Below are 26,756 nucleotides of genomic sequence, written 5' to 3' on the forward strand. Positions count from 1 at the left end.
TTTTCTCCCCGGGCCTCCGCTGAAAAAGGACTGCCAGTCCAGACGGACTTTCCTGGTTATCAAATGTAAAATAAAATAAATAAATAAAATATGTCAACACTTGTTTTGCCAAGACAGGATTCATCCTGATGCCACTGTAATGGGGACAACAATGGTAAGATGGCATGGCTTCTTGACATCATGCTTGGACTATAACAGAACTCACAGAGAAGACACTCTTAAGTACTAACAGAAAAAAAAGTAGAGAAAAAAGGTGTAGAGGAGGCATATGCCTGATATCCCAGTCCATCCTCAGAGGTTCCACTACACTCATATCCCCTCAGCCTTTAAATTCTTTGGCTATTTAACACAACATTTCCCTACCAATGCTGTCATTACTCTTACTGTCAGTATTTGTATCCATGCTCTAAATACTTGCTTCTTCCAAAAATAAGTCTGCAGTAACAGACAATCCACCCTTTGGATTCCCCCTTCCCACAACATAAAAAGTAAATGGCTTCCTGTTTTAAGTACATTACCTAAAATGATCTAAAAACTATCCACTTATTTTAAAAACTAGCCCAACTCTTCTTTTCCTCTTACACATTTACAAAGAAATGGAGATATTGAAGCAAACCGTGGTCTGGTTCATGCTGTCTTGTTCAATACATCCATAATCCACTTCACTAAGGCATTTCCAACAAGCATGCTAACTGCTAGAATATTCTGAATAATTTGGATACTGAAGCTTGGGTTGCTCACTATAATCCAGGTATATTTTTCCTAGTTGAAATCTGACCACATGATAGCATCTGTCATCAGCATTCCTTAACCCAGTACATTCTGAGGATAGATGTAATTGACAGGACCAAATGCAATGCTTTTAATAAAAAAAAGAATCCTGATGTGCACACCTTAGCCGATTCCTCCTTAGACCTTCCTAGTCATCTAATGGTTATAGACATAATAGCTACCTCAGCCAATACCCACATGAACATACTAGCCTACATCCTCCACCATAACCAACTTTAACTAGCTCTTAGATCCCCTTAGCCCATAGAACCACAAATATAACTTGATATTGTTTGGTGACTTAAATCTTGACTGACTAGATCCTCTAAGCCAAAGGCTTGAACATTCTAGTAATGACCATAGCATCTCTCAGCACATCACAACTCTTACTCAGTCTAATACATCTAATTAATTTCTGTAGTACTTAAGAGTGTCTGTGAGTTCTGTTATTAATAGAAGGTTAACAGTTCAGTGAACACCTGTGCCTAGCAACACACACACAAACACACAAAGTGTAATACTCGCAGCGATAATCCACACACTCTTACCTGATCAAGTCCAACTAACAACTACATTTCCCGCTCGCAGCGATACCTAAAACTATATTACTTCATTTTTATACTCGATTAACATCAAAACAAGAATCATTGTAATTAAATAAAAACTGCAAATTAATAAAGCTAAAAGCAAATGACAAAAGTATTTATTCTGAATGCTATTCCACTGCCATGGACTGAATCATCACACTGAGCTAATTTCAAACATTGTGTTCACTGAACAACTTGAAATGAATATTTTATTTTCTTAATTAATATATCCATTTTTCTGTGTCTATACATTTGTATTACTGATTTACAACCAGGGACTCTGTTAAAACAACATGTCATCAGCAGAATCATTATTTCAGATCATACTGAAATAAGGAATGGCTGCAAGAAAGCATAAGCATATTTGTAGGCTTCGCTCTGCTACATGAATTTAATTTTAGACCTTTTAAATAAAATTAAGTTATTTCTGATTTAAAGTCTCATGACACTTTCACCTTAAGTGCTACATCTCATCTCTGATATGTTATCCACCATTGGTTTTTCAGTAGCTTACTACACATTTTAATGCACTAATAACATCTCCATTTAAAAAGTCTGCAAGCATAACATTCATCAAAGTATAATACATTATTTTGATTTCTCTTATAATAGTTTATCCTGTTACTGTTTGCGCAGTCATGACAAGAACTGGGTTTCATTTTTTATTTGGCCAAAAGTAATTATTATATAGTCTATAGCTAGAAGAGGAGAATTATTTCCACACCTAAACCTTCAAATCTTTACTGACTACATGACCCTGTTCAATTCTCAGCTGGAGTGCGGGGAGTGCCTTCTGTGTGGAGTCTGCATGTCCTCCCCATGGTCAAGTTGCATTCTGAAAAACATGCGTGAATGGTTGTGCCTTCGTTGAAGGTTGGGTGTTGAGCTGGCACATATAATTAGCAGGGGGTGTGGGAGGTGCAGGAGAAACAACAGCTTTCTTTTCTTTTTTTTCCCCATAGGCTGCTGATCGATAAGTTGTGCTCAATCAGTTGACTTTCAATGTATTGACTTTCAGTATAGATGAATATACATACATACATTTATTTGTATAGCATATTACTTGTATTTGCTATTTAGAAAGCTAGAATCTTTTCTTTTTAGAGTGGTCACTGTTGAAATGCATCTAGTTGTATCAGCTAACATAACTGGTTAATGAATAAAAATGTTTTCCTGCAAACAGAATGTGCTTGACAGCTACAGACTCATGTGTGAAAGCTCCAGTCAAAGATGAATGTTAACTTAAGATATGTGAAACAAGATTTTTGATACCTGAGTCCATAGCCTAATTGCAGCCTCAGGATATTGCTCTGTTGTGTAACAGTACAATTGCAAATATACATCCTATGGCACATGCTTGTTTATTTTGCTAAACACTACATGTAGAGAAGAAATCTCATGACACGTTAAAGCTTAGTGTAGTATAAACAAAGAAGGGTTGCACATGGAGATGAACTAAAAATGCGACAACTCAGATAGATCAGTATGTTTAGCTTTATGGGTCATACATTTCTGAAAGTATAATAAAACAGTGAGGCAGGCAGTACATTAATAAATCCAGTTAAATAGTATGGACATACTGTTATTTTTTCTTTGTTGTACCAGATCAAGATCACCCCCTACAGTATTTTTGCATTGATAAGCTATAAATTTAAGTGTGATGTAATTACTCAGATCCGTAATGAGGATTGCCAGCATGAAGCCCTGATAAAAGATTACTTGAGCTTAATTAAAATAATAAGAAAGTAGGACTGGATTAGCAGACAAACATAATAATAATTGTCAGCAGTGAGCTGTATGCAGCAACAAATGGGTGACTGTTATACATTTGTATGGGTGAAGGCATTTAAAGAGCTGTACGCTGAGAGCTATAAAAATATCTTTAAAGTGACATGAAGGTGGTGATTGTCTGGGGTGAACTACTGGAACTGAAAAGTATTTACAAGTAGAATATTGGAGAGGCACTATATCCAACAATGAACCATAATAAAACACATATGAGCACTAACACACACGACTGGAAAATAAAAACAAAAATCACCCTAACAGCATATACAGCGGAAATTCAGTAAACATTATTAATATAAATATAACAAACTTAGCTCTTTCTCCATATATCATTATACAGGCATCTTCAGAGTTAAAAAACACAAAACCTTATTCAGCATATATACACACACTTGTTCACATGATCATATAATTAATTATGCTAATATTAAATCAGCATACAACTTTTTCACCAAAATGGTAACATAAATTCAATTAAAAATTATCATATAGCCAACAAGAAAAGTAAAATAGTCTAAAAACAAACACATAGCACACTAAAACATTAAAGCCTCTCCCAAATAACCAGTTTCTTTATTTTTATTTCCATGGCTTCTTTCATAACTTCATAGCCCTTTGTTTTAACATCCCTGATACTGAAATATTGTCATTAATTCCTGGCTGTTCCTTGGCGTTAATCATCATTTGCCAAAAGGTCTCTGTTATGTCCACTAAACCTTCACATCTCCCCCAAAATCACTTACGTTTACCTTATCAATGACAAAAAAGAAAAATCTATTAAAGTTAGGACAGCTAACACTATATAAATTTAAGACACTACTTGCTTTCCTTTTTTTTATATCCCTATTTGTTACAAGCAATTAAACAGACTTACAGAATTTAGAGATTTCATGTCACAAAGCATAATCCACACACTCTCTTACCTGATCAAGTGATTCAAGTCCAACTACATTTCGGAATTCCCACTCGCAGCGATAATCCATATGATTTGCGACTGTCGTTTTCTTCCACTCGCTCGCTCATTACTGCACATTTCCCGCTCGCAGCCAGCCGGACATACCATGAGCTCACTTCCGCATGGCTGGTGTCCTCCTTAAAGGAGCCAACACCAAATATGTACGTACTTTTTTTTAAAGCTACTTTATGTTACTGCTTTCCGATGTCCTAGCCAAGCTACAGAATCAGTTTAAAAAGGGGGAGGCGCGCGCCCCTGCGCCGATGCCTAAATCCGCCACTGATACGATAGTACTAATCACACCACTGTTTTGTACACATTACTTTTCAGCTTCCTTGGCATACTTTTGTCATACACTACACCTGACACTCTATTGCAGATTACTTCAGTCCCTATAATTCTAGCTTTGACCTCTTCATTCAGACTTTCCTTCTCCTCAATCACCCCTCCCAGATACTTGAAGCTGTTAACCTGTACCTCTGTCTTCCCTTTTATCTCAGTTATCAGCTTCTTCTGATTTCCCCCATTTGCTGTCATTACCACTATCTTATCTGTACTTACTTTCATTTCATATGCCTTCAGTTTTACATTCCATTCCCCTATCCTTTGCCGAAGTTCTTGCTCAGAGTCTGCCTGTAATGCCACATTGTCTGCATACAGCAACTTTGTTGATCTGTCTCCTCCAACCTGTTTGCTAATGTAGTCCATCACCAGCATGAAAAGCAGTGGGATCAGAGGTGAGCCTAACTGTTTTTTTCTGTTTTTCCCTTGCAACCTGATGTAGTTTCTTTGTGCCATCTACTGACTCACTTTGCAGAAGCTGGTATAGTGCCTCTGATGTCCTGCTCTTTGCCATTGCAACTTCTTTCTTAGCCTCTTTGTTAGTCAAGTAGTATTCCTTCCTATCCTGGTCTGTCTTTTCTATGTCCTACTTTTTTCTGCACTCCTTTCTTTTGATGATCTCCTGGATTTCTGCATTCCACCACCAGCTTTCCTGTGTTAGGACTATATAATTTAATATGGTCATGTGTTGGGAGAGCTAAGCAATTAAGAAAAATCAGGCTAATGGAAGTTGGCATTTGCTCTTTTGAGGATGTGGCAGCAAGCATGTTGCATGCTAGTAATTAGCAAACTCTTGTAGTAGACCCATTTTTAAGAAGTCAAGCTTTGCTATCCAGACATAGTACATTTTACTGAAAGCAGGGACTTACACAGCATGTAGTATAGACCCGCAATCTGTTAAAGTGTCATTTTTAAATACAGTGTTGGCTTAAAATACATTATTACCTTTGTATTAGTCAAATAATTATTTTCTGTCTATGAATTATTTCAGTGGCTCTAAGATGTCATTTAGAATGCAGCTCTTATATTGACTATCACATCCTTTGCTGTATAAACATTTATCCTTTTTAAAATAGTGTCTTCATTCAGTGTTCCCTGTTTTTGAATGCTGTTTCATCTCCTTTGTCTTATCATTCATTTTGTAAATAGAAAAGGGCTTTGCAGGAAATCTCTTCCTTGAAGTGTCATGCACTTGTTGACTGGTTGCTTGTGCCGTCACCATTTTGTACTGCCTCCGGCTATTGTTTTTTTTTTTTTTCTTTACCAGTTCATCTTGTACCTGTTAAACAGACTGTGTTTATTTTTAATCCAAGAGTGGATAGAAGACTTGAAGTAAAGCGGGATACAATGACTTAATAACAAAGTTTAATTTCTCTACCAAGTCTTGGGGACAGAAATTAAAAAGTATTTTTGTTAGTTTGTGTTTGTAATGAAAAGTTATTATACATATAAACCCACCTGCATCCAACCTTTACAATTGTTCCCTTCCTCCATAAAACAGAAATAATCTCCTCATTTAGCTGATATGTCTGCAGTTTTTATAAGCCTTGGTTGCTTTCTCAGACTCATACTGAGGATATATATACTGTAAGTGCTTTTTTTTTGTTTTAGTATAATTGGTAGAAAGCGCAGTCCATGTGTTGATACATTTTCTCATAAAGTCTTTACACTCCTTCAGGTCATCTTGTTCTGGTACTGCTGTAAACCTCAACCTGTCTCTGCATGACCTGTTTTTTTGCGTATAGCTAGTTTCTGGGCCCTTTGTTCATGTTTTTAATTGCTGTTCCACCATTTTTCTTTCACCTCATTTTCAGCAGTTGGCATTTGTACTGTTTCCACTGAATGCTTGATTAAACCATTTTCTATTGCCTGTTGTCTTCTTTGTCTTATTTGTCTCTATATATTTCAACAAGGACCCACTTAACTTGAAAATTTTGAAATGTTTGTGGTCAGTCTGTCTCTCTCTCTCAAGTGTGACAAAAGAGTTTTCTCTTTCAGTTTTTAATCTCCCTCTGAGTTTTCACAGTTTCTCAACCTTCACTTTTTCTTTTTCCTTGTCAGCCATCTGGCTGTTACAGACTGTTCAGCTACCAATTACAGTAGCTTGCAGGCTTTTGCTAAACCATTCAATTCCCAGAGCTCTATTTTTTGCTTCTTACTCTGCTGCCACCATCTTTGAAAATGAGTACGGCTGTTGTTGGTCCTTTTACTGACAGAGCAACTTATATTAATTATTAGCTTGCCTTTTGATTGTATTAACTCGGTCATCCAAGTTTTTTGTCATCATGTTCAAACCTGTAATCCTGAGTTTTTGCTGAATTGGGTCTTTCTTGGATCAGCCCACTGACTTGTCATCAAATTACTTGTGTCATATTCTGGTATCAGACGTTTTGAAAACATGATCCAGAAAAAAATAGCAGTAGTTCAAGCACCAAGGCAAGAGGATAAAGTGACATTACAAAGGTTTCCAGCAAAATTCAGTAATATGTGTTATATGTTATTGTGTTATGCTGCCTAGTAAACAAGTTTATTAGCACAGTTGTTGAATGTTCAGTTGGTACCCTGGGTAATATTCCCTATTTGGATTAGAAATCATAGGATCATGTGAAGTTATTAGGCTATTGGCCCTGAGGCCCTTATAAGCCTAGCCAAGAGTTTAGTCCATGTTTAGACAAGTCAGCACCCAAAGCCCCTGTCTAACAGGGAAACAGGTGGAATCCAGGGGTGTATTTTCTCTTTCCCTGAAAACAGATAATGAAGTACTGTGCTTGATGTGGAGAGGGAGTATGTTCCACAGATGTGGGAGTCTCTGGGACACAAGTCTGTCTCGTCAACAAGTCCTATTGATGTCACAGACCAGGTTGAGGTCGCACATGTGAGTTACTCGAGTGGAGCTTGACTTGCGGATATGCAGCAGTCCCATCAAGGCGAGGTCTGAGAATGCTTTGTATGCCAGACAAAGGTCAACTCTGAGGAGTCTGTATGAAACTGAGTATAGGGACAGGGTTTTTAGTCTATCTGTGTAGGGTAGCTGTTTGAAGCCCTGGATTCTTCTGGTGAGGAACCTCTGTGGTCTCTCCAGCTGCTGCACGTCGTGGTTTGCAAGGTACATGCCAAAGAGAGCGGTGTACTCAATAATTGGCCTTATAATGGAAGATTACAGGGATGTTATGACCTCCTTGTCACTGGATGAAATACCCTTACTTATGAGGTGGGCCATGTAAAAAGCTTTCTGTACAACGGAAGCAACATGGTGGTCAAAAGTCAGGTTGCGATCAACCTGGGTGCCCAAATCTCTCATGACTGATTGTATGCATAGGACGTTGTTATTAATGTGATAATATATGGGGACGTCACTCTCCCCAAAGTGGAGGATGATGCATTTTTTGGCATTCAACTTGAAGCCATGTTTCCAGCACCAATCATTTGTTTGGGTGAGACCCTCTTGGAGGACATGCACATCACTTGGGGAATTGATGACTGCACCCAGCTTGTAGTCATTTGCAAACTTGGTCAGCCATAGCCCGCTGGTTTTGGCCTGCACCTCAGAGAAGTGTATCCTGAATAACAGAGGCCCCAAGACTGATCCCTGCGGTACGATGCTCATTTATTTATTTATTTATTTATTGCAGTTGGTTTACCAGGATAGTCCATTGGGCCACAAGGAACCCGTTTTCAATGGAGTCCTGGGGAGAAAAGTTCCAAAAATACATTTTACATACGTACAAACATATATTCACACATACACTCAAAGGTTAACAATAAGGTAAAAAAGCAAAAATGTACAGCTAGATACAGTGTGCAAAAATGTAATAATATTAATTTGTATAGACATATCCATTTATACATAGTAGTTAGGAAAAAACTTAGTCACTAGAAAGTTAGAGGAGATTTAGTGAGATGATGAAGTGGTAGAAGAAGAGAATCATTGGACTTAGCTAATAATTTCTATAGAAATTTAGTTATAGTAAGATGTAGCAGAGTATGGAGGGAGATAGAGGGTCTACTGCTTGAGGTGGCTTCCCCTATTTTGATAGGTGGGTTCTCTCAGTGAGCCAGAGTCTGGTAACATATGGACTGATACATAGTTGAGAGAGTTTATCTATTATGCCCGAGTGGGGAATTGTGTCGAAGGCTTTGGCCAGGTCAAGGTAGGCAATGTGCACCGTCTTCCCCTCATCCATGGCTATGGTCAGTGTCTCAAAGAAGTTGACCAGATTTAACAGACATACCTCCCCTTGACAAAGCCAAACTGTGTGGGGTCAAGTGTTTGGAGTTTGGCAATGTCCCTGTTAAGGAGGTCCATGATAATCCATTCCATGGCCTTGCAGATCAGGCTAGTTAGGCTGACGGGTCTATAATTTCCCAGATCAGTGGATGCTCCACCTTTGTGTAAAGGAATGACAGTGGCTGTCCTCCACTCAGCTTAGACAAAGGCGATAATCAGGCTCTGGTTGAATAAGGTACCTAATGGTGCTGCAAGTTCATGCCTGAGTTCATGTAGGATGCAGCCTGGGATGTTGTCAGGTCCCATGGAGGCTGTATTTTTTTTGCCTGTGAGAGGGCAGTGATGACCTGTTCCCTAGAGATAAGGGGGCGCAGGTACTGGGGATGTCCTGATTTACTCATGGGGGTTCAGAGGGGTGAAGTTTTCGCTGAATCTGTCAGCCAGTAGGTTGGCTATATGTACAGCATTTGTGTATGTGGTGTCCTTGACCACCAGTTCTGAACAGATCTGGGTACTTCCTTTGAGATTGCAGACATATTGTGAAGAAGGCCTTATGATTGTCTCTAGTAGATGTGGCCAATTTGGACTCAAAGTTAGCTGTATAGGATTTCACTAGTGCACTTATTTTCTTGTTCAGGCTAAGGGGAGATTACTTCCAATTGGGCACCTGCTTTCGTGGTCCTAGACAGCAGTTTTTTCCTTTTGTTATATAGTTTATTTATTGCAGATGTCCACCAGACAGGTTACTCTTCCTTGCGGAAGATGATTTTGTCCTGTCAGGTATTCCTGATTCCATGCATTTGTATAAGTGCTCGTATAGTACTTTGGTGTAGATTTGGACATTAGTGCCAGTTCCTACACAGGGGGAGCTGTGAAGCTGTTTATACCATCCCTCAGGAGGTTGTGATCAGCTCAACTTTGGAGACATTTATTTGTTTGACCCTAGTTAGAGGGGGGGGTCAGGGGAGATGCTGACTTCAAAAGTGACCGCTTTATGGTTGAATCTTACCATGGAGGGTGATACTGTAGGGGTTCTGCAATAGTTACTCATGTTGGTTAATACCAAGTCCAAGATATTATCACCTCTTGTGGGGATATTGACTAGCTGTTCCAAGGCATTTGCATTTATAAAATCGAGAAATCTCTGTGCGTTTGCATTCTGGCATGAGTAGTTTTTCCAATCCCCAATTTTGAAGTTTAAGATAAAAAAAATGTCCACTCAGAGTTAAAAAAAAAAATAAAAAAAAAAAAACTTCACTTAGATCTGAAGACCAAAAAACAGTCTTTAATCTAAGCAAACACTATTGTGTAGCTACATAATAAGTCTTTATTATAGCTCTTTACTACAGTTTAGTAGCTTGTTGCTACACTTCCAGCCAAAAACACTGACTGACTCTGATTTTCTTCTTACATGGACTTATCAACACCATTTCTTCAGTGCCAACTGTACTTTCTTATAGCTTGCATCAGTCATAGCCACCCTTTTTGCCCCTCCTGTGATACAGCTTTGCTTATCAGGCACTGTTCATTTATAGAAAATAAATTTCAGCAACTCTGATCTATGGTTTTCAAAAAAAAAAATTTAACTTTCATTTTCACGAGATGAAATCATGGAATTATACCAGATATTGCACCGGTAATTTTTATGCCTAATTTCCAAACTTCACCATGATTTCATTATCATTTTCTGGTGCAACTACATACATTTCTGAGTACATAACACTAAATAAATTAAACTGCCAATGTTATAAGGGTTAACTATGAGAAGAAATACAGGTTGTATCAGATAGATACTTTGTCCTAAAATGCCAAATTCCATGAAAATCCCCTGTTTCCCAATAGCCAGACAGGCCAAATTTGAGATCCTAGAAAACAGTTATTTTTGCATAAGCATGCCTTTTTAGAAGAATAGATTCATAAGTATTTCAAGGCTATGGAGCCTTTCAACCATCTGTACCTTGCCATTGCCCTGCGTCAGGCTGCACCTGTTTTCTTCAGTGGACCCAAACCCCTCAGTCCCAAAGTAAATGTGTGAAAACCCATTCAGTCATCTCGGTTATGTTTAAAGAAAGATGGTGAGTCACATGGAGGGGAAGTTTATTGAGATACTAGAGAGGTACTAATTCATTTATCTGTTAGTGAAGATTTAGGTCTGAGTTGCTAGACTTGGAGATACAAGAGGTTCAGGACAATCAGGTCTCTAATGGCATGGTAAATGAAACAGAGATCTCCCGTCAGAAATCTATAAGACACATTTTGGTTAAGAACCTTTGAAGTTTTTGTAATTGTTTGATGTATTTATTGGGATGCATGCTGAAGAAGAGATTGTATTTGATAATCGGTCTGATCAATAGAGAATATAAGGGAGTGATTATCTCTTTAGTCTTTGATAATATTCCTTTGGCAATTAGCTGTGCTAAATAAAAGAATTTCCTGGCAACCATTGCCACATAATTGTCAAAAGAGAGGGAATTATCAACCCCATTTCCTAGGTTCCTGAATACATTTCTGTGCTGTAGTGGTGTGTTGTCTATACAGTATGACGAGGAGAAGGGTAGTGTACTAAATGTGAGACTAGAGTTTTTACCCTTTGGTTTGAGCTCTATTTCTGTACACCAAGAGTTTAACAGGAAGAGTTAATTCTGGAGGATTTGGATGTCAGAGGGTGATTTCTCTACAACCTCTATTTTACAAACTGCAAACTTAGTTAGCCAGAGGTCTTAACTGTCTACTTGAACATCTGAGAAATAAAGGTCAAAAAGGAGAGGTCCCCACACTGAGTGGTGAGGAACACTGAGGTCACTTTCATACTTTGTGATGAGGCTCCTGAAATAATTCACACTGTGTGGTTCTGTCTTTCAAACAGTGTACTGGTCATCTTACTACATGTAGGTCAGTTTTAAAGCATTTATCCTGTGTATGATGACTGCTTGGGGAACAGTGTCAAAGGCCTCTGCCAGTTCAACATGTGCAGTATATACTGCATGGCCAAAGTCTACAGCCTCCCTAACCTTTTCAAGAAGTTTACCTAATTCACTAGATCTGATCTGCCCTTCAACAAGCCAGACTGTTGGAAGTCATGCCTAATAATATTATTGACAAAATAGTTAATGAGGTTGGTTATAATACATTTCATGGCTTTTAGATGAGTCTTGTAAGACTAATCAGTCTGTAATTACCTTGGTCAGTTATAAGACCAATATTATGGTGACTCATCACTACTACAGTGTACCACTCATCATTGGTGAAACTAGTAGCTAAAGCAGTTTGAGTGGGTCTGCAAGGGCATGTGTAAAAGTATTAAGTGTCACAAACCAAACAATTTGTACAACACACATTAAAATAACAATCCTATAGAACACAGTTAATTTGAGTGCTTTTTGTTCCTACTATTCCAAAACTTCTTCAAAAATCACAAACATCAGCACAATACTCATTTAAACAGTGAATTAAACAAGAAGTGACACCATAATTAACATCATACAAATAGAATAATTTGTCTAATTCAAATACCATTATCATTACTGATTTATTTACAACACTCGGCATGTAGCCTGAGGACTGAATTTATAGAAACTATTTTGGTGAGACCCGTGAATTCCATAGCATTCAACTTTAATTGCCCCACTAATTCTCTTTATTACTTTAATTGTTTTTATCATTTTGTAAATCATTTAATCATACATGAAAAACAGAATAGTAAAATATTTTGATTACATATGTAAAATAAAATTCATGAAATTATTTACAATAAAATATTTAACCATGATATGTTAAAACAAATTTATAACACAATATGTAACAATATAACTTCAAAACCCAAAAAGGAAACAAGAGAACTATTTACAGTGGTGCCTATACAAATCATGTGATACTTTGTATATTATCGTAAAAAAAATTTAACTTAGTGTATACTTATTTCATTCTTCTCCAATATTTCCATTATAGTCTGCCAGTTATTGTGATATGAAGTAATTCTGCTTGTTCTACTCTTTAAGGTAGAAATTTCCATTCATCCAACAGTCAATGCAAGTTTTTTTGAATTTCTTGAATGATGGAGGTGTAGCAGATTTCCAATTAGTAGTAATGGTTTTGCGTGCTACAGCAAGCAAAGTCCATAGAATTGAAGATTTTTTAGGAACACACTTGGGTACTGGGGAGTTAAACAAAACTAGAGATTTGGTTAAATGAAAATTATCATTGAATACAGTCTGGAAAAATAAATTCATGTTGTTCCAGTATTCTCTAAGACTTTTATAGTTATAAAAAATATGTTGCCAGTCTGCCTTCAGTTTTGTTCCACATATCCAACATTTTTCTTTGTATGTGAACATTATAGCTAGTTTATGTGGAGTAAGAAAGCTCATATGTAAACATTTCCAAGTAAATAAAGGCCATTTAAGTGACAACGTAGTATAATTTGAAGATTTAAGTATCAGTTCTTTATATTCTTATGTTGGTAAATGTCATTATTGAATCAAAATAATTCCAATATGATTTTTTTGATATATTTTTGTTTTCTTTAAAATCTTGTAAATGTTTGATAGATAACCATTACCCTGGAAAGGTTGATTTATAATAATTAGTATGTATTGTAGAAATGTAGCTCTTTTCTGTTTGACAGATATTTGCATTAATTCAATTTTATTTACAATATATTGTCTTAAAGTCTGCAAGGTTAGCATTTCCTGATCAAATAATGGGGTTAATTAGGAAGATATATGAACGATCAGAGGCAAGAATCAAGGTGAGTGGGTTCCTCTCTGACAAGCCATGTTTTAACAGAGGAACCAGGCAGGACTGTCTTCTTTCTTCTTTTTTATTTCATTTATACTAAGATCCATTGGCAGAAAAAATAAGGGACTCAAATTCAAGGGTATAATTTGTATGGTACTGAAGAAAAATTAGCCTTAATTGTGATGACACACCACTGGACCATTAATCAAGGAGCCTCAATCCTCACCACTGGCAACAGTGGGGGACGTACACTGGGAGGATAAGAGGTATATACACAGTGTTTCTAGATGCAGCTCTCTGCATCAAGTGCAATTTCGGCACACAGAGACCACAGTCAGTCCAGGGCTCATTTCTCCTTCTTTCTCCAGATCCCCACGGGTACAGCTATAGAGTTGAGATCTCAGCTGAGTGACCAAGCCAAGACCTACCACACCCTCTCTGTCCAACCAGTGCTTTGTGTCCCTGACACACACACTCTTTGAGGTTTGTTTGATACACACACACACACACACACACACACACTTGGAAGAGGCTGGCACAGGTTTACTAGCTATGCCCCCTTCTGCCCAGACTATAAGGTAGTTATCACTGCCACCAGTCACTCATTATCAGCTACTTTAAGGCCTTTAACAAAGGGTGTCCAATTTTACTGTGTTATATTAATATTAATACAAGTGGTAGTATGACCAAGAGCAAGGCTATTAGGAGTGGCCCACACAGTGTTACCAAATAAATATGCAAGTACTCTCAAAACTTAAATAGCTCTACAAAGATTAGCCACAATGAAAGGTTTAAATATATTTAATAATAAATAATAAAATAACAAGAAAATACACGGTATATATTCACAGTAATATCAGAGTTCAAAATCACAGGAAATATTTAAAAGAATGCTGACGGACAGCTTCAAATAAAGAAAGAAAACCATCACCTAAGCTTCACTATATTCCTGACTGTATCTAAGAGAGTTACTATACCCTAGAAACTTACTTCATTAGACTAAGGCAGATGTTGTGGTGACTGGCCCTTGTCAGGTCCAAGACAGAATACAGAATGCTCTGTTTCTCTAAGAGACTTCTCAAATTAGTATCACAAATATTACTACTGGGATAGTTTGCAGAATGGCATCCTTTCTTGACATCTGACTGTATCCCATGTGAAACCCCCCACTGCTGGACGTTGGCAGTATTTAGCATCTACCTGTGAAAATACATAGACCTAAGATCTTTGGCAGATGCTGTAAATCATAAAATAAGTACATTCCTCCACATTTCAAGACTAGTAATTATTTCACCCTAAAGACAATACAGAAAGCTCCCTGGTACAGACATTGTGTGTGTTGTGACACTGAAACTGAAAGATACCATCTTTTATAGCCTAGCCATAAAGTAATTTAATTTCAGCTATTTTTCTGAAGTTAACCGCCTGTATTCCAGTTTCCACTGTTAAAATATATGCATTTAAACCTTTACAATAGTGCATGTACATTTCTGTTCTATTCCAGTAGGGCCCACTGTGGTTATATTTTAAGCACAAGCATTTTATAAAATACCTTTTTAACACACATATATGTATAAGCCAGTTTGATGTACACATGACATACAATTATAATACAGTTGTAACACAAGCATCTTAACTAAATTATGTTGATATTCACAAATGACATATAATTTTTACAAAATTTCAGCTAGCTGTGCTGACAGTATCACATTAATTACCAATGATATTATTTTATACATGATAAATCTAGAACATTTTGAGAGAGTTTCGTTTTTTTCATGATATAAAATAAACAAAAATAAAGCAAAGGCTTTAGCTGTAAAGTATGTTCCCACATATAAATTGGTTCAGCAATACCCATATTTATGGGGACATGGTAAGATAAAGTATTTAGGAGTATGGGTTAAAAAGGACCCTATTCTGGCAGTTAAGGATATATGGGAAGAAACTAAACAAAAGATAATACAAAAATTGAGAAATTAAAAGCTCTTGACTGTGCATATGAATAGTAATGTACAAGCAGTGAACATTTCTAGTGTGATATATATATATATATATATATATATATATATATATATATATATATATATATATATCATGCATATTTGTATCAACCAGAGTAGAAATTGTTGTCCATAATTAATAAAGAATTGAAGGGATTTATTATGGAGAGAAAGAGGGCAAAAGAGGAATGTGATAAGTTGTTTATCCCCACAGAACAAGGTGGTTTGGGATTACCAGAGTTGAAGGGATAATTTAAAGCTATACAATTAAGACTTGTATACATAACACAAGCAGAAGATTAAAAATCAAAATGGAAATGCATGACATTGAAATGGCGGGGGTGCAGGGGTAGTAGGATTTTGGATGCAAGCCCTTCCTTAAGAAGAATAATAACCATATAGAATACTACCTTTATAAAGTAGCAGAAAGTAGCTTGAAAACTAAGCCAAAATGGGAATGAAGAAAAGAGATTTTACCATTAGTGTTGACCATAAGTAGGGGCACAGAACCTAGATAGACAAGAGGAAGCTGACATTTATTACATTATATTTGCTTTGGAGCCAAGGTATTGGGAGTGAATAACTAGGGAGGAACAAGTCATGGAGTAGGATTAGGCCAAGCAGAAAGCAACTCCTACAAGGATTGATAACAAAGTATAGGTAAAGTTAGATGAATAGGAGAATGTTAAATGAAAGAGTTTTTAGTAGAGTCTAGAACTGAAGCTGCAGCTAAAAACAGACAGTAAGGCATATAAAATAATACACCATAACTATAAGGATCAATCAGAAGAGATTAGAAAAGACTGTGGAGAGAGAATGGAAAAGCAATATACAGTATAACATTGGAGGATATCTGTATGGCTAAAAAGTATGCAATAAAGTCTAAAAGGTTTAGGATTTTTGTCTATAAATGTCTGAACAGGTATGTTTATAATCCAAGTAGACATCAGAGATTTTTCTGTAGGTAGACATTAAATGTTAGTGGGGTGATGGTAAAGAGAGAGGTACATCAAACATGTTTTTTGGAATGTGACAAGTTGGTAAATTTAAAAAAATTCCTTCAGGATACTTTGTCAGAAATATTGGGGGAACAAATTATTGTAACTAAGGAAATGGTTCTTTTGAGCTAGGATATAGAAACTGAATTGCCTAAACATAGTAAGGCCCTACTATACTTAATGCTGTTGGCTGCTAAAAAAGGAATTACTAGAAATTCAAACTCTAAAACAAGCATAACCAACCTATTAAATGTTGTAAAGGAGATAAAGAAACTGGAGGCAGGATCTTTAGAAAAAGGAAGGAACAAACTACTTAGGAATAAATGGAATATGTGGAACAGTACATACAGAATTATTTTAAGGAGGAGGAGTGAAATTTCAGGGAAGGCAGCACTTGAGTAATCTGTATAATGTTGAAATGAATGATAACTGTTAGGAAAGTATGTATACCCATGCCACTGTGCAATACGTGGGTTAATAAAGGTGTTTAAAAGGATATTGGGTCTTCTTTTGGGTAGTTTTACAATTTGTTCCAGTGCATTGGTATTGACATAGTTTAGGAAATGCTAAGCATATCATGTGCCAATCAGTGATTGGGTCATTGATGTCCTCTAGCAAGAAGATATTTGGGTGTGTTAATCTCTCAGTGGTGTTAAGGTAATTTTCATGATATCTGTGGTTAAAATATATATCTAGCAGTAATATATTTTTTAAAAGTGATTTGGGTCTCCAGTGGGGAGTTCTTTTAGGGTTAGCTCATCCAGTTTTTAGAGTTGTTGATCAAACGGGACTTTGTGAATATTTCATTTATAAGTTACCTGAGGTTTGGTGATCACAGACTAAGTTAGAGAAGTGAGGGAGTGAATTGAGTTCTTTCTCTGAATGGGGCCGGAGGGTCAGTCATGAGGAGGTTTTACTCTTCCCCCCATGAAACAAATATTTTCAATTTTGTAATCCTTCAGTTGGACTTGATAGAGCAGACTTTGAACTATCAGTGTTTTACAGAGTCAGCCATATTCAAAATATATTAAGTATCCAAATCCAACTTGATTACCCAAAAAAATAATTTTTCTACTTTGACCCTTTAGAGGATTATACTGTCAGAAACACTTTAGAGCAAATGATGGACCATTACATTTTGAACAGCAAATAACGCTTAATCTCCAAAGAAAACATAACTAGAAAATATGAGAATGGAAAGCCCACAGCACTAGCCATACTTTCTGTCTTGGAACTGAAGATCCATCCCTTGCAGCTTCTCATTTGGCAGAAAGTAGATTCTACCAATTCTAGCCTTAGAAGTCATTCATAAATGTCCACACAGACAAGATTGGATTTTCATGTTCATCCTTGTCCTCAAAAGTAAGAGCAGTGTATATTAGTTCTAAGTCTTATCCCCCTCTAAACTGCTTTCTAAAAATAGAAAATTCAGGATGACCACCCGTCAGACCCTCCTTTCCTTAACAGAGAGGGAGGCCTGGATGTTGGCTTTAGGTAAGAAGGATGCTTGTAGACTTATCTTTGTTCTAATGAGACATACACATTTTCTGGGGTTCAAGGTAGGTCAGATAGACAGTATTAATTTACTTCTCTGCCCTTTAGGACTTTTTGGACTTAGGGCCTTTACCAAGACTGACATGCTAATTTGCTAAACACAGATCCTGGGCATCCACTTCATCCCCGATCTGAAATAATGCCTGATTCGGTCCCCCATCTTGCAAGAAATGGCAGCTAGTCTTCAACCCTAGATCTGTTATAATTTTAGGGGGGGTTGTAAACTAGAGAATCTCCAGCTTAGGACCTGCAAAGAGTCAAAAATTCCTAGGAGATGTCTTGGATTACATTGCACAGACTATCAACCTTTCAAAATACAGGGTACCGGTGATGCAGGTACTGCTAAGGATAGAGGTGCAGATATCTTTCCTGACAGTTTGAGAAATCTTTAAAGTACTGGGATGCATGTCTGTCTTAATCTTTTGGAACCCAGTGTCAGCCCACAACTTGAAAAAGACCCAGAGGTGCTTATGAAATCTTTCAACACAGGAAAAGGCAGTATCCCATAGATCTCTGCATCAACTCATTTCATCTGTGATGAAAGAATGGCTGTGGTTAACTTCCTTAATACAACTGCCTTTATCCCTCCACCATGAATTCATGTCCTCACAATGAATGCACAAAACAAAATGATAAGCTGCTAGTTAAGCAGTACTTAATATCCAGTGGTACTTAATATCCAAAATGAACTACAAAAAGTAAAAAAGCACCGGATACACTCAGATTCTTTTATTAAAAATCGTAAGTTAAAACCTCTCTTCAGAGATAAAACTTTCACTATAAGGCTTCCTCAGGTGAACATATTTTAGCAGTAGGAATCAACAGTTAAATAATCATTGAAATCACACGGTATCATTTCAAACACATTGATGTAATTCCCTTAAATAGGGTTTTAAAGTGAAACAATCATTTAGTCCTGGTGGTTAGTGGGACTTCATCCGTAATATCCATTTAATTTCCTCACTCTCAGGTAACATTTTAACATGTTCTTCACTTCTATCCAAAATATGTTTACTGAGTACATTTGTCAACAATTTACATTTAGTAGTTTTGAATCAGATGCAAAGAGTTGTAAGGCTCAATACAAACTCAGACATGTCAGATAAACAACTAACAAATATGGGTCAGGATTTTCTTATGAGGGGTTATTCAGAGAAAGTAGTAGAAAAAGCATTACAACAGGTTAAGCACCAACGGTCAGAGCAAGATATTGCTCCCTATTTTGGTAGTGGACATCAACAGGGCAATGGATAATGTGTTGGGACAAATAAAATGAGATGTATGCTTACATGTAATAGAAATACAACAGAAATAAAAAATATTATTAGGAGACATTGGGGCATTTTAAGTAATGTTCAAGGACTACAAGATTTAGTAGCAGAGGGTCCAGCATTTGACTACAAACATAATAGTACTTTGAAGCAGGCATTATGCTACAAGGAACAACCAAAAAGTTTTTTCCTAGGGAGTGGGAACAAGCATGGTACTTTCAAATGTAATTATTGTGTTTATTACAAACATTTATATACTAAGCGACCAATAGTACATCCTGTTACCAAAAAGGAGTTTGTACTACAAGCTTATGGAAATTGTAACACAAGTAATATTGTCTATATGGCTAAATGTGAACTAAGTGAAAGTTATTAAATGGGAATGACCAATAGAAGGTTTAAAGAGTGCATAGCTGGTCATCTCAGTTATATAAAACATAAATTGTTAACAAATGCACTCAGTAAACATATTTTGGATAGAGGTGAAGAACATGTATTTAAATTTATGATACTGAAAGTAATTTATAAACAACTAAGAGGAGGGGATGTAAAAATGTTAACTGAGAGTGAGGAAATAAAATGGATATTACGGATGAAGTCCCACCTACCACCAGGACTAAGTGAATTACATCAATCTGTTTGAAATGATACCATGTGATTTTAATGATTATTTAACTGTTGATTCCTACTGCTAAAATGTATATAGCCTGAGGAAGCCTTATGGTGAAAGTTTTATCTCTGAAGAGAGGTTTTAACTTACGATTTTTAATGAAAGAATCTGAGTGTATCTAGTGCTTTTTTACATTTTGTAGTACTCACAATGAATGCCGCAAACATAGGCTGCTTACTTACTTTGAGCATATTTGGCTTCAAGGCTTATGGATAGTTAGTCTTGTTAAGTGGCATGTAGACCTGAAAAAGTTCATGACAATCCATAGCTATCAAAGAAGTAGGACCATAGTTATGTCCAGGCATTCTACAAATATGCAATTCCTACAAGCAGAATATAAAACAGAAAAGCAATTTGTATGTACAAAAGGATGGGTGCAGTCCTATCCTAATCAAGTTTCCTTCTTGCCAGTATCTCTGATTATTTAGGCTGTTCTACTAGGGAGATGTTGAGAGCATAAGCTGCAGGAGGATGTTCGAAAGACAGTGTTATCAAAAGATGATAGATTACTGGGGACAGCCAAAGATAAGGCAACTGTCCGGTTATAGCATTAGTTCACAAAGAAATAAGTTGCTCTGTTCAAGGATTGTGGAATAACCTCCAGTATGTCTTCTTCTTATCTCCCATTTCTATTCAGAAGGTTCTGTTAAATGCAGATTTAGAATGAACAAGTCTGATTCTTATAGGTCCCTGCCTGCTCAGACAATACTGGCTGTTTGTCATTACTCAGGTGGTGAGAGAATTCTGCCTACTAGAAACCCAGCCAGCCATCTCTAAAGAGGGAGTAGTCAAGCCCCTCAAATCACATATCCCTTTGGTTTGTAGTTCGGGAAATTTGCAGTTAATTTTTAACTACACTTTCTTTTTTTTTCTGGGATGGATATCTTAAGCCAGGAGACCTCTTTCCAAGAACTCATACCTGTCCACATGGAAGAGGTTTTCTGCTTGGTACAGCAGCAGAAACAAAACATGCTGGAGGGATAGGTTCCTGACCCAGAGACTCCCCAGACTCTGGAATAGATTGCCCATACATGTCAAGCAGAGTGCCTCTTTGGACCTCTTCAAGAGGAACCTTGACGATTGGATGGGAGAAAGGAAATTCACCCCAGGGATCACGTCAGTCACCCTGCTAGACAGGGGTCCAGGAAAGTAAATAATGTGGGAAGAAATAGCCAGGGAATTGTTATGGCTAGGCTTGTATAGGCCCTAGGGCTGATAGCCTAGTACCAACCTATGAACCTATTGCCACTAACATCTACCATGAGCCCACTGTTCTGCAGTATCTAGCAAACCTGCATGCTACAGAGTAGTCTTTCTTATCCATCAAAGCACACATGCCTGCCCTTGTATCTCATGCTCATAGGCTCTCCATATTGTATTATTTGTGCATTCAGTTAATTCTTCAAGAGACTGCTGACTTTAGGTTGGTCTTTAGGTGAAATGGCAATGGAGTTTTTAACCAGATTGTTTAATGAAATCTTGGAAAGTGAGAGGATGCCTGAGGAATGGAGAAGAAGTGTTTTGGTACCGATTTTTAAGAATAAGGGTGATGTGCAGAGCTGTAGTAACTACAGAGGGATGAAATTTATCAGTCATAGCATGAAGTTGTGGGAAAGAGTAGTGGAAGCAAGGTTAAGAAGGGACGTGATGATTAGTGATCAGCAGTATGGTTTCATGCCTGGAAAGAGCACTACAGATGCAATGTTTTCTCTGAGAGTGTTGATGGAAAAGTACAGAGAATGTCAGAAGGAGTTGCATTGTGTTTTTGTAGACTTAGAGAAAGCATATGACAGGGTGCCTAGAGAGGAGTTGTGGTATTGTATGAGGAAGTCAGGAGTGTCAGAGAAGTATGTAAGAGGGGTACAGGATATGTACGAGGGTAGTGTGACAGCGGTGAGGTCTGCGATGGGAGTGATGGATGCATTTAAGGTGGAGGTGGGGTTACATCAAGGATCAGCTCTGAGCCTTTTCTTATTTGCAATGGTGATGGACAGGTTGACAGACGAGAAAAGACAGGAGTCCCCGTCAACTATGATGTTTGCAGATGACATTGTGATCTGTAGTGAGAGTAGGGAACAGGTGGAGGAGACCCTGGAGAGATGGAGATATGCTCTAGAGAGAAGAGGAATGAAGGTCAGCAGGAATAAGACAGAATATATGTGTGTGAATGAGAGGGAGGATAGAGGAATGGTGAGGATGCAAGGAGTAGAGGTGGCGAAGGTGGATGAGTTTAAATACTTGGGGTCAATAGTTCAGAGTAACGGTGAGTGTGGAAGAGAGGTGAAGAAGAGAGTACAGGCAGGATGGAGTGGGTGGAGAAGAGTGTCAGGAGTGATTTGTGACAGACGAGTACCTGTAAGAGTGAAAGGGAAGGTCTACAAGAGGGTAGTGAGACCAGCTATGTTATATGGGTTGGAGACAGTGGCATTGACAAAAAGGCAGGAGTTTGAGCTGGATGTGGCAGAATTAAAGATGTTAAGATTTGCAATGGGTGTGACGAGGGTGGACAGGATTAGGAATAAGTATATTAGAGAGTCAGCCCAGGTTGGAAGGTTTGGAGACAAAGCCAGAGAGGCACAATTACGTTGGTTTGGACATGTGCTGAGGAGGGATGCTGAGTATATTGGGAAAAGGATGCTAAGGATAAAGCTACCAGGTAACAGGAAAAGAGGAAGGCCTAAGATAAGGTTTATGGATGTGGTGAGAGAGGACATGCAGGTGGTTGGTGTGACAGAGCAAGATGCAGAGGACAGGAAGAAATGGAAACAGGTGATCCGCTGTGGCAACCCCTAATGGGAACAGCCGAAAGAAGATGATGATGATCAGGTTGCGTTATTTGGTTAACCCGAGAGGCTTTTGCATGCATGTTTTATTGATTTTGTTAGCTATATGAATGTAACTCAAAAAAGCCCCCCCCCCCAAAAAAAAAGCCTGAAAGAAGAATTTTGCATCCCACAAGCCCCTTATTTAAATATATCAACACAATTGTCCCACAACAGTGAATAAAGAAGAGACGTTCTTACAATGCATCACAGCTGCCTCACAGAAACAGGGAGACCATTGAAATAACTGTGTCATTGAGTTGTGGACAAAACTTGACCAGAGAAATGCAGTGAAACACTAAGCACTAAAAGAGCGACATAATGTAGAACAACCATTTTAAGTTTCAAAGTACCCACTTATTCATCCCAAAACCTTAACTTCATTCTAGAGAAACAGTATGGGTCAATAACTCTCAAATTTGTGTTCTGTGAATCTGTTCTGGTTACAATTACTGTGGCTGGAAGAGTTTCTGATCTGCAAACCCATGTGTGTAAAGAGCCCTAAACCATATTTCACAATGATAGTAATTAACTTAGACTAAGCATTCTTTTATGCCCAAGATGATGTCTGCTTTAGCTCTCAACCAGACCATTCAACTCTTTTATTTGATCCATAGAATAACAGAGAGACACTGATACCATGGATGTTTATAGACAATTGAGGCACTGTATCAGATGAGTAAGCATGTAAGAAAAATGTACCATTTGTTTATAGACTTCAGGAAGGTCAGAAAACAAAAATGATCAGATTGTTGCCAAGTTGGGATGCCCTCCGTTGTGACACTTATGCTAAAAAACTATGATGAACTCAGGACAGACTCTATCAGAGCTGCAGCTAGTACAGCTGAATTATTCCAGAATTCCTCCATCCAGGGCTTACACATGCAGTGAATTTCTACTCCAGCAGTGTTATTGTTACTGCAGCAGAGACCGTTCATAAAGAAATGAGTATAACAGTATGAGGCAATTATCATAATATCTCCTAGTAGTAGGTCTTTGCAGCAGTGCTTTCCTCTTCCCCATATAACTTAGCACCTCTTTCTGAACTCATGCGGTGCCTAAAATAAGGCTACATATGTTTGTGAAGAAGTCCTCCCTTAGAGTTCATACAATGTTTAGAACCTTAGGGACAGCACATAAGCATAGTACTTATGTATCTGCAGCTAAGGAGTTAACCTTACCCTCCTTACACTTCCTGTCTCTCTCCCACTCCAGCAGTGACTTTTTCCTTAGTGTGTTCTTTCGGTTGGTCTGAGAATTCACATATGCTTATGCGTAGTGGAGATTTTGAATAGAAATTCAGAGGGAAGGTACATGGGAGTGGGTTGAGGTAACCTTCTGAACATCCCTACTTACTGCAGAAGGATACAGGCTCTTACTTTTGTACATAAGTAATCAAATGGCCTGGAGAAAAAAAAATCTGGTGACGAAGTGATATCTGTTACTGGCAAATTACCCACTAAGTGTTATTACTGCTGCAGAGCCTGTTAATCAAAAGTTGCCTGTTTTGTTATGCATTTTGCTGCTAACACAGGCTGTAAAAATACAGCTCACTAGACACAATTTTCTTAACACGACTTTAACAACAGCATGTCAGAGCCAGTTTTATATTGTTAAAAAAATCAATAAAAGTTTGATGTTGTAGGCACTATGCTTTCAGTGAATATTTTGAAAGTCTGTGGCTAATAAATGTGCGACTGTATTTATTTCTTTGTTTGTGTTCACAGCTCATCCCCCAACAGAGGAAGATGATACATTGTCTTGGCAGTCCCAGCAAGGTGGGATGCTCATGTATTTGTTTTACTGATAGTGTTTGTTTGGTCTGCTTGCTGTACTCTGCATGAATATTGCTGATCTCTGGCTGCATTTTATTTTGCATTAAAGCTTATTATTTAGGGTTTGATCACTTCTGTTTTGTATCTTATTCTTGTATTACATTTGTTTTGTTTTAAGCTTTGTGTTCAATTGGAGTTTTAAGAGATCTTGGCTAGGTGTCACTTAAAAAGTTAGCAAATAATTCATTTGCAAACAGTGAATGTCAATTAATTAGCAGAAGGAGCTGAAAAGCAGCATTGCTCTTTTAGTGAGAAATATCTATTTCTATTTAGCTGATGTGTTTGTTTGGCCTGCTTACTGTACTCTGCCTGAATATTGCTGATCTCTGGTTACATTTTATTTTGAATTTAAGCTTTTCATTTAAGGTTCGATCACTTCTGTTTTGTATCTTATTCTTGTATTACATTTGTTTTGTTTTAAGTTTTCTGTTCAGTTGGAGTTTTAAGAGTTCTTGACTAGGGTCAGTTAAAAAAAGTAGCAAAGAATTCCTTTGCAAACAGTGAACAACTTCAGTTAACTAGTGGGAGGAGCTAAGAAACAGCATTGCTCTTTTAGTGAGAAACATCTCTATTTAGCTAAAATGTTTATTTGGCCTGCTTGCTGTACTCTGCCTGAATATTGCTGATCTCTGGCTGCTTAAATTTCGTGGCTTTTGAGTTGCCTGCCCCTAGTATAAATCTGATTTTGGACACTCCTCCCAGTCCCATCTCATCAGCTCATTCTACTGAGTACAGAGAGATTATTTGGGAAGACCCAACTCCTTAGTTTGTCAACCTTATACTATCTTCTGTTTCTTCCCTTTCCACTTAACTTTAAAAATACACTTTATTCAGCTGTTTTTACTGTATTTGTGTTTATTCTTACTTTATTTTGCTTTTGCTGCTTGTTCTTAAAATTATTCAATTGCATTTATTATGCTGCATTTCTTACTGCTTGTTAGTAGCCTGATTAAATTGTAACTGTTATTCTAAGCCTTTTAGTTTAAGCACTTGGAGTTCAGGCCAGTTGTTACATTAGGAAGGTTTGTGGCCTACACTCTTGTGACACGAGAGGTAGCTTACATCCTTTTAAGTTGGGAATTGCTGGTTGAAAGCTTAGTGTGTCTGTTATTCTAAAATTGTCTTAGTTCTAGTTTAAGCACTTAGGCTTCAGGCCAGTTATTTTACATAAATGTGTCAAAGGGAGATGATGCCTGTTAAACCTGGTGGACTTCAAGACAGTCACCAAGGCCCTGGATGAGGAGAAATCTGTGCATACAGCCTACTTGGAATTAGCCAATGCATTTGACACTATCTCCCACTCAGGCATCATTGACAAACTCACCCAACTAGGTATCAACCCTTATATCTATAAATGGGTCACTATCCGGCTCATCGATAGCACTCATATAGTCAAAATAGGGGAATCCAACTCCAACAGCAGACCTGTAACCAGTAGTGTCAACAGGGATCAGTCCTGGGACTTCTGCTGTTTGGAATCTATTTCTACAAAGTACAAGCAAAAACTAAAGGTATGTGGCTGACAAAGTTTGCTGCTGACTGCAAACTGGGAGCGGTCATAGAATCTCCAAATGATGTCAACATCCTACATGAGGGTCGTACACAAACAAAGGATTAGTGCCAAAGTCATGACCTTAAACTCAAGGACCAAAAAAAATGTATTATCATTCCTTTCGGTAAAAGCAAAGTTACTGCTAACTACCACATCAATAGCAACACCTTAAGTACGCAGTCAGTAGTGAGAGACCTGGGCAGACAGGTTGACAGCAACCTTATCTTTGACCATCATGTCTCCACAGTGGTAAGAAGGGCATTCTATATTACTCATCTCATAAGTAAGGGCATTGCCTCCAGAAAAAAAGAAGTTATTACCTCCCTGTACTCTTCCCTCTTCAGGCCAATAATTGAGTATAATGCCCCTTTTGGTATGTACCTTTGTAAGCACCTGCAGCAATTGGAGAAACCACAAAGGTTCCTCACAAGGAAAATTAAAGCTCTTCACCATCTGTCCTATTGGGATCACCTGAAATCACTGTCACTTTATTCTGTTTCATACAGACTACTCAGAGGTGATCTCTACCTTGCATATAAGGCAATCTCTTACTCTGTCTGCGTTATTGGAAATGCTTCATATCCAAAAGTCAAATGGTACACAGGTTACTCGCTCTAAAGACCTTAACCTCGTATGTGACATT

General features: G+C 37.6%; 1 protein-coding gene across 5 annotated transcripts in view; it reads left to right on the forward strand.

The window, feature by feature from the left end:
* Nucleotides 1-26,756, forward strand: part of LOC122803500 — a 601,463-nt gene that overhangs the window by 409,550 nt on the left and 165,157 nt on the right. For 4 of the 5 annotated variants that reach the window (XM_044073138.1, XM_044073140.1, XM_044073137.1 and 1 more), the window contains one exon: nt 24,454-24,504. The exons of the other annotated variant lie outside the window; for it this stretch is intronic. In XM_044073138.1, coding sequence (XP_043929073.1) covers nt 24,454-24,504 — 51 coding nt within the window. The remainder of the gene's footprint in view (nt 1-24,453; nt 24,505-26,756) is intronic. 5 annotated transcript variants of the gene reach the window in all.

The sequence above is a fragment of the Protopterus annectens genome, chromosome 5.part1, assembly GCF_019279795.1.
Source record: "Protopterus annectens isolate FY-2018-M chromosome 5.part1, PAN1.0, whole genome shotgun sequence".
Taxonomy (NCBI): Eukaryota; Metazoa; Chordata; order Ceratodontiformes; family Protopteridae; genus Protopterus; species Protopterus annectens.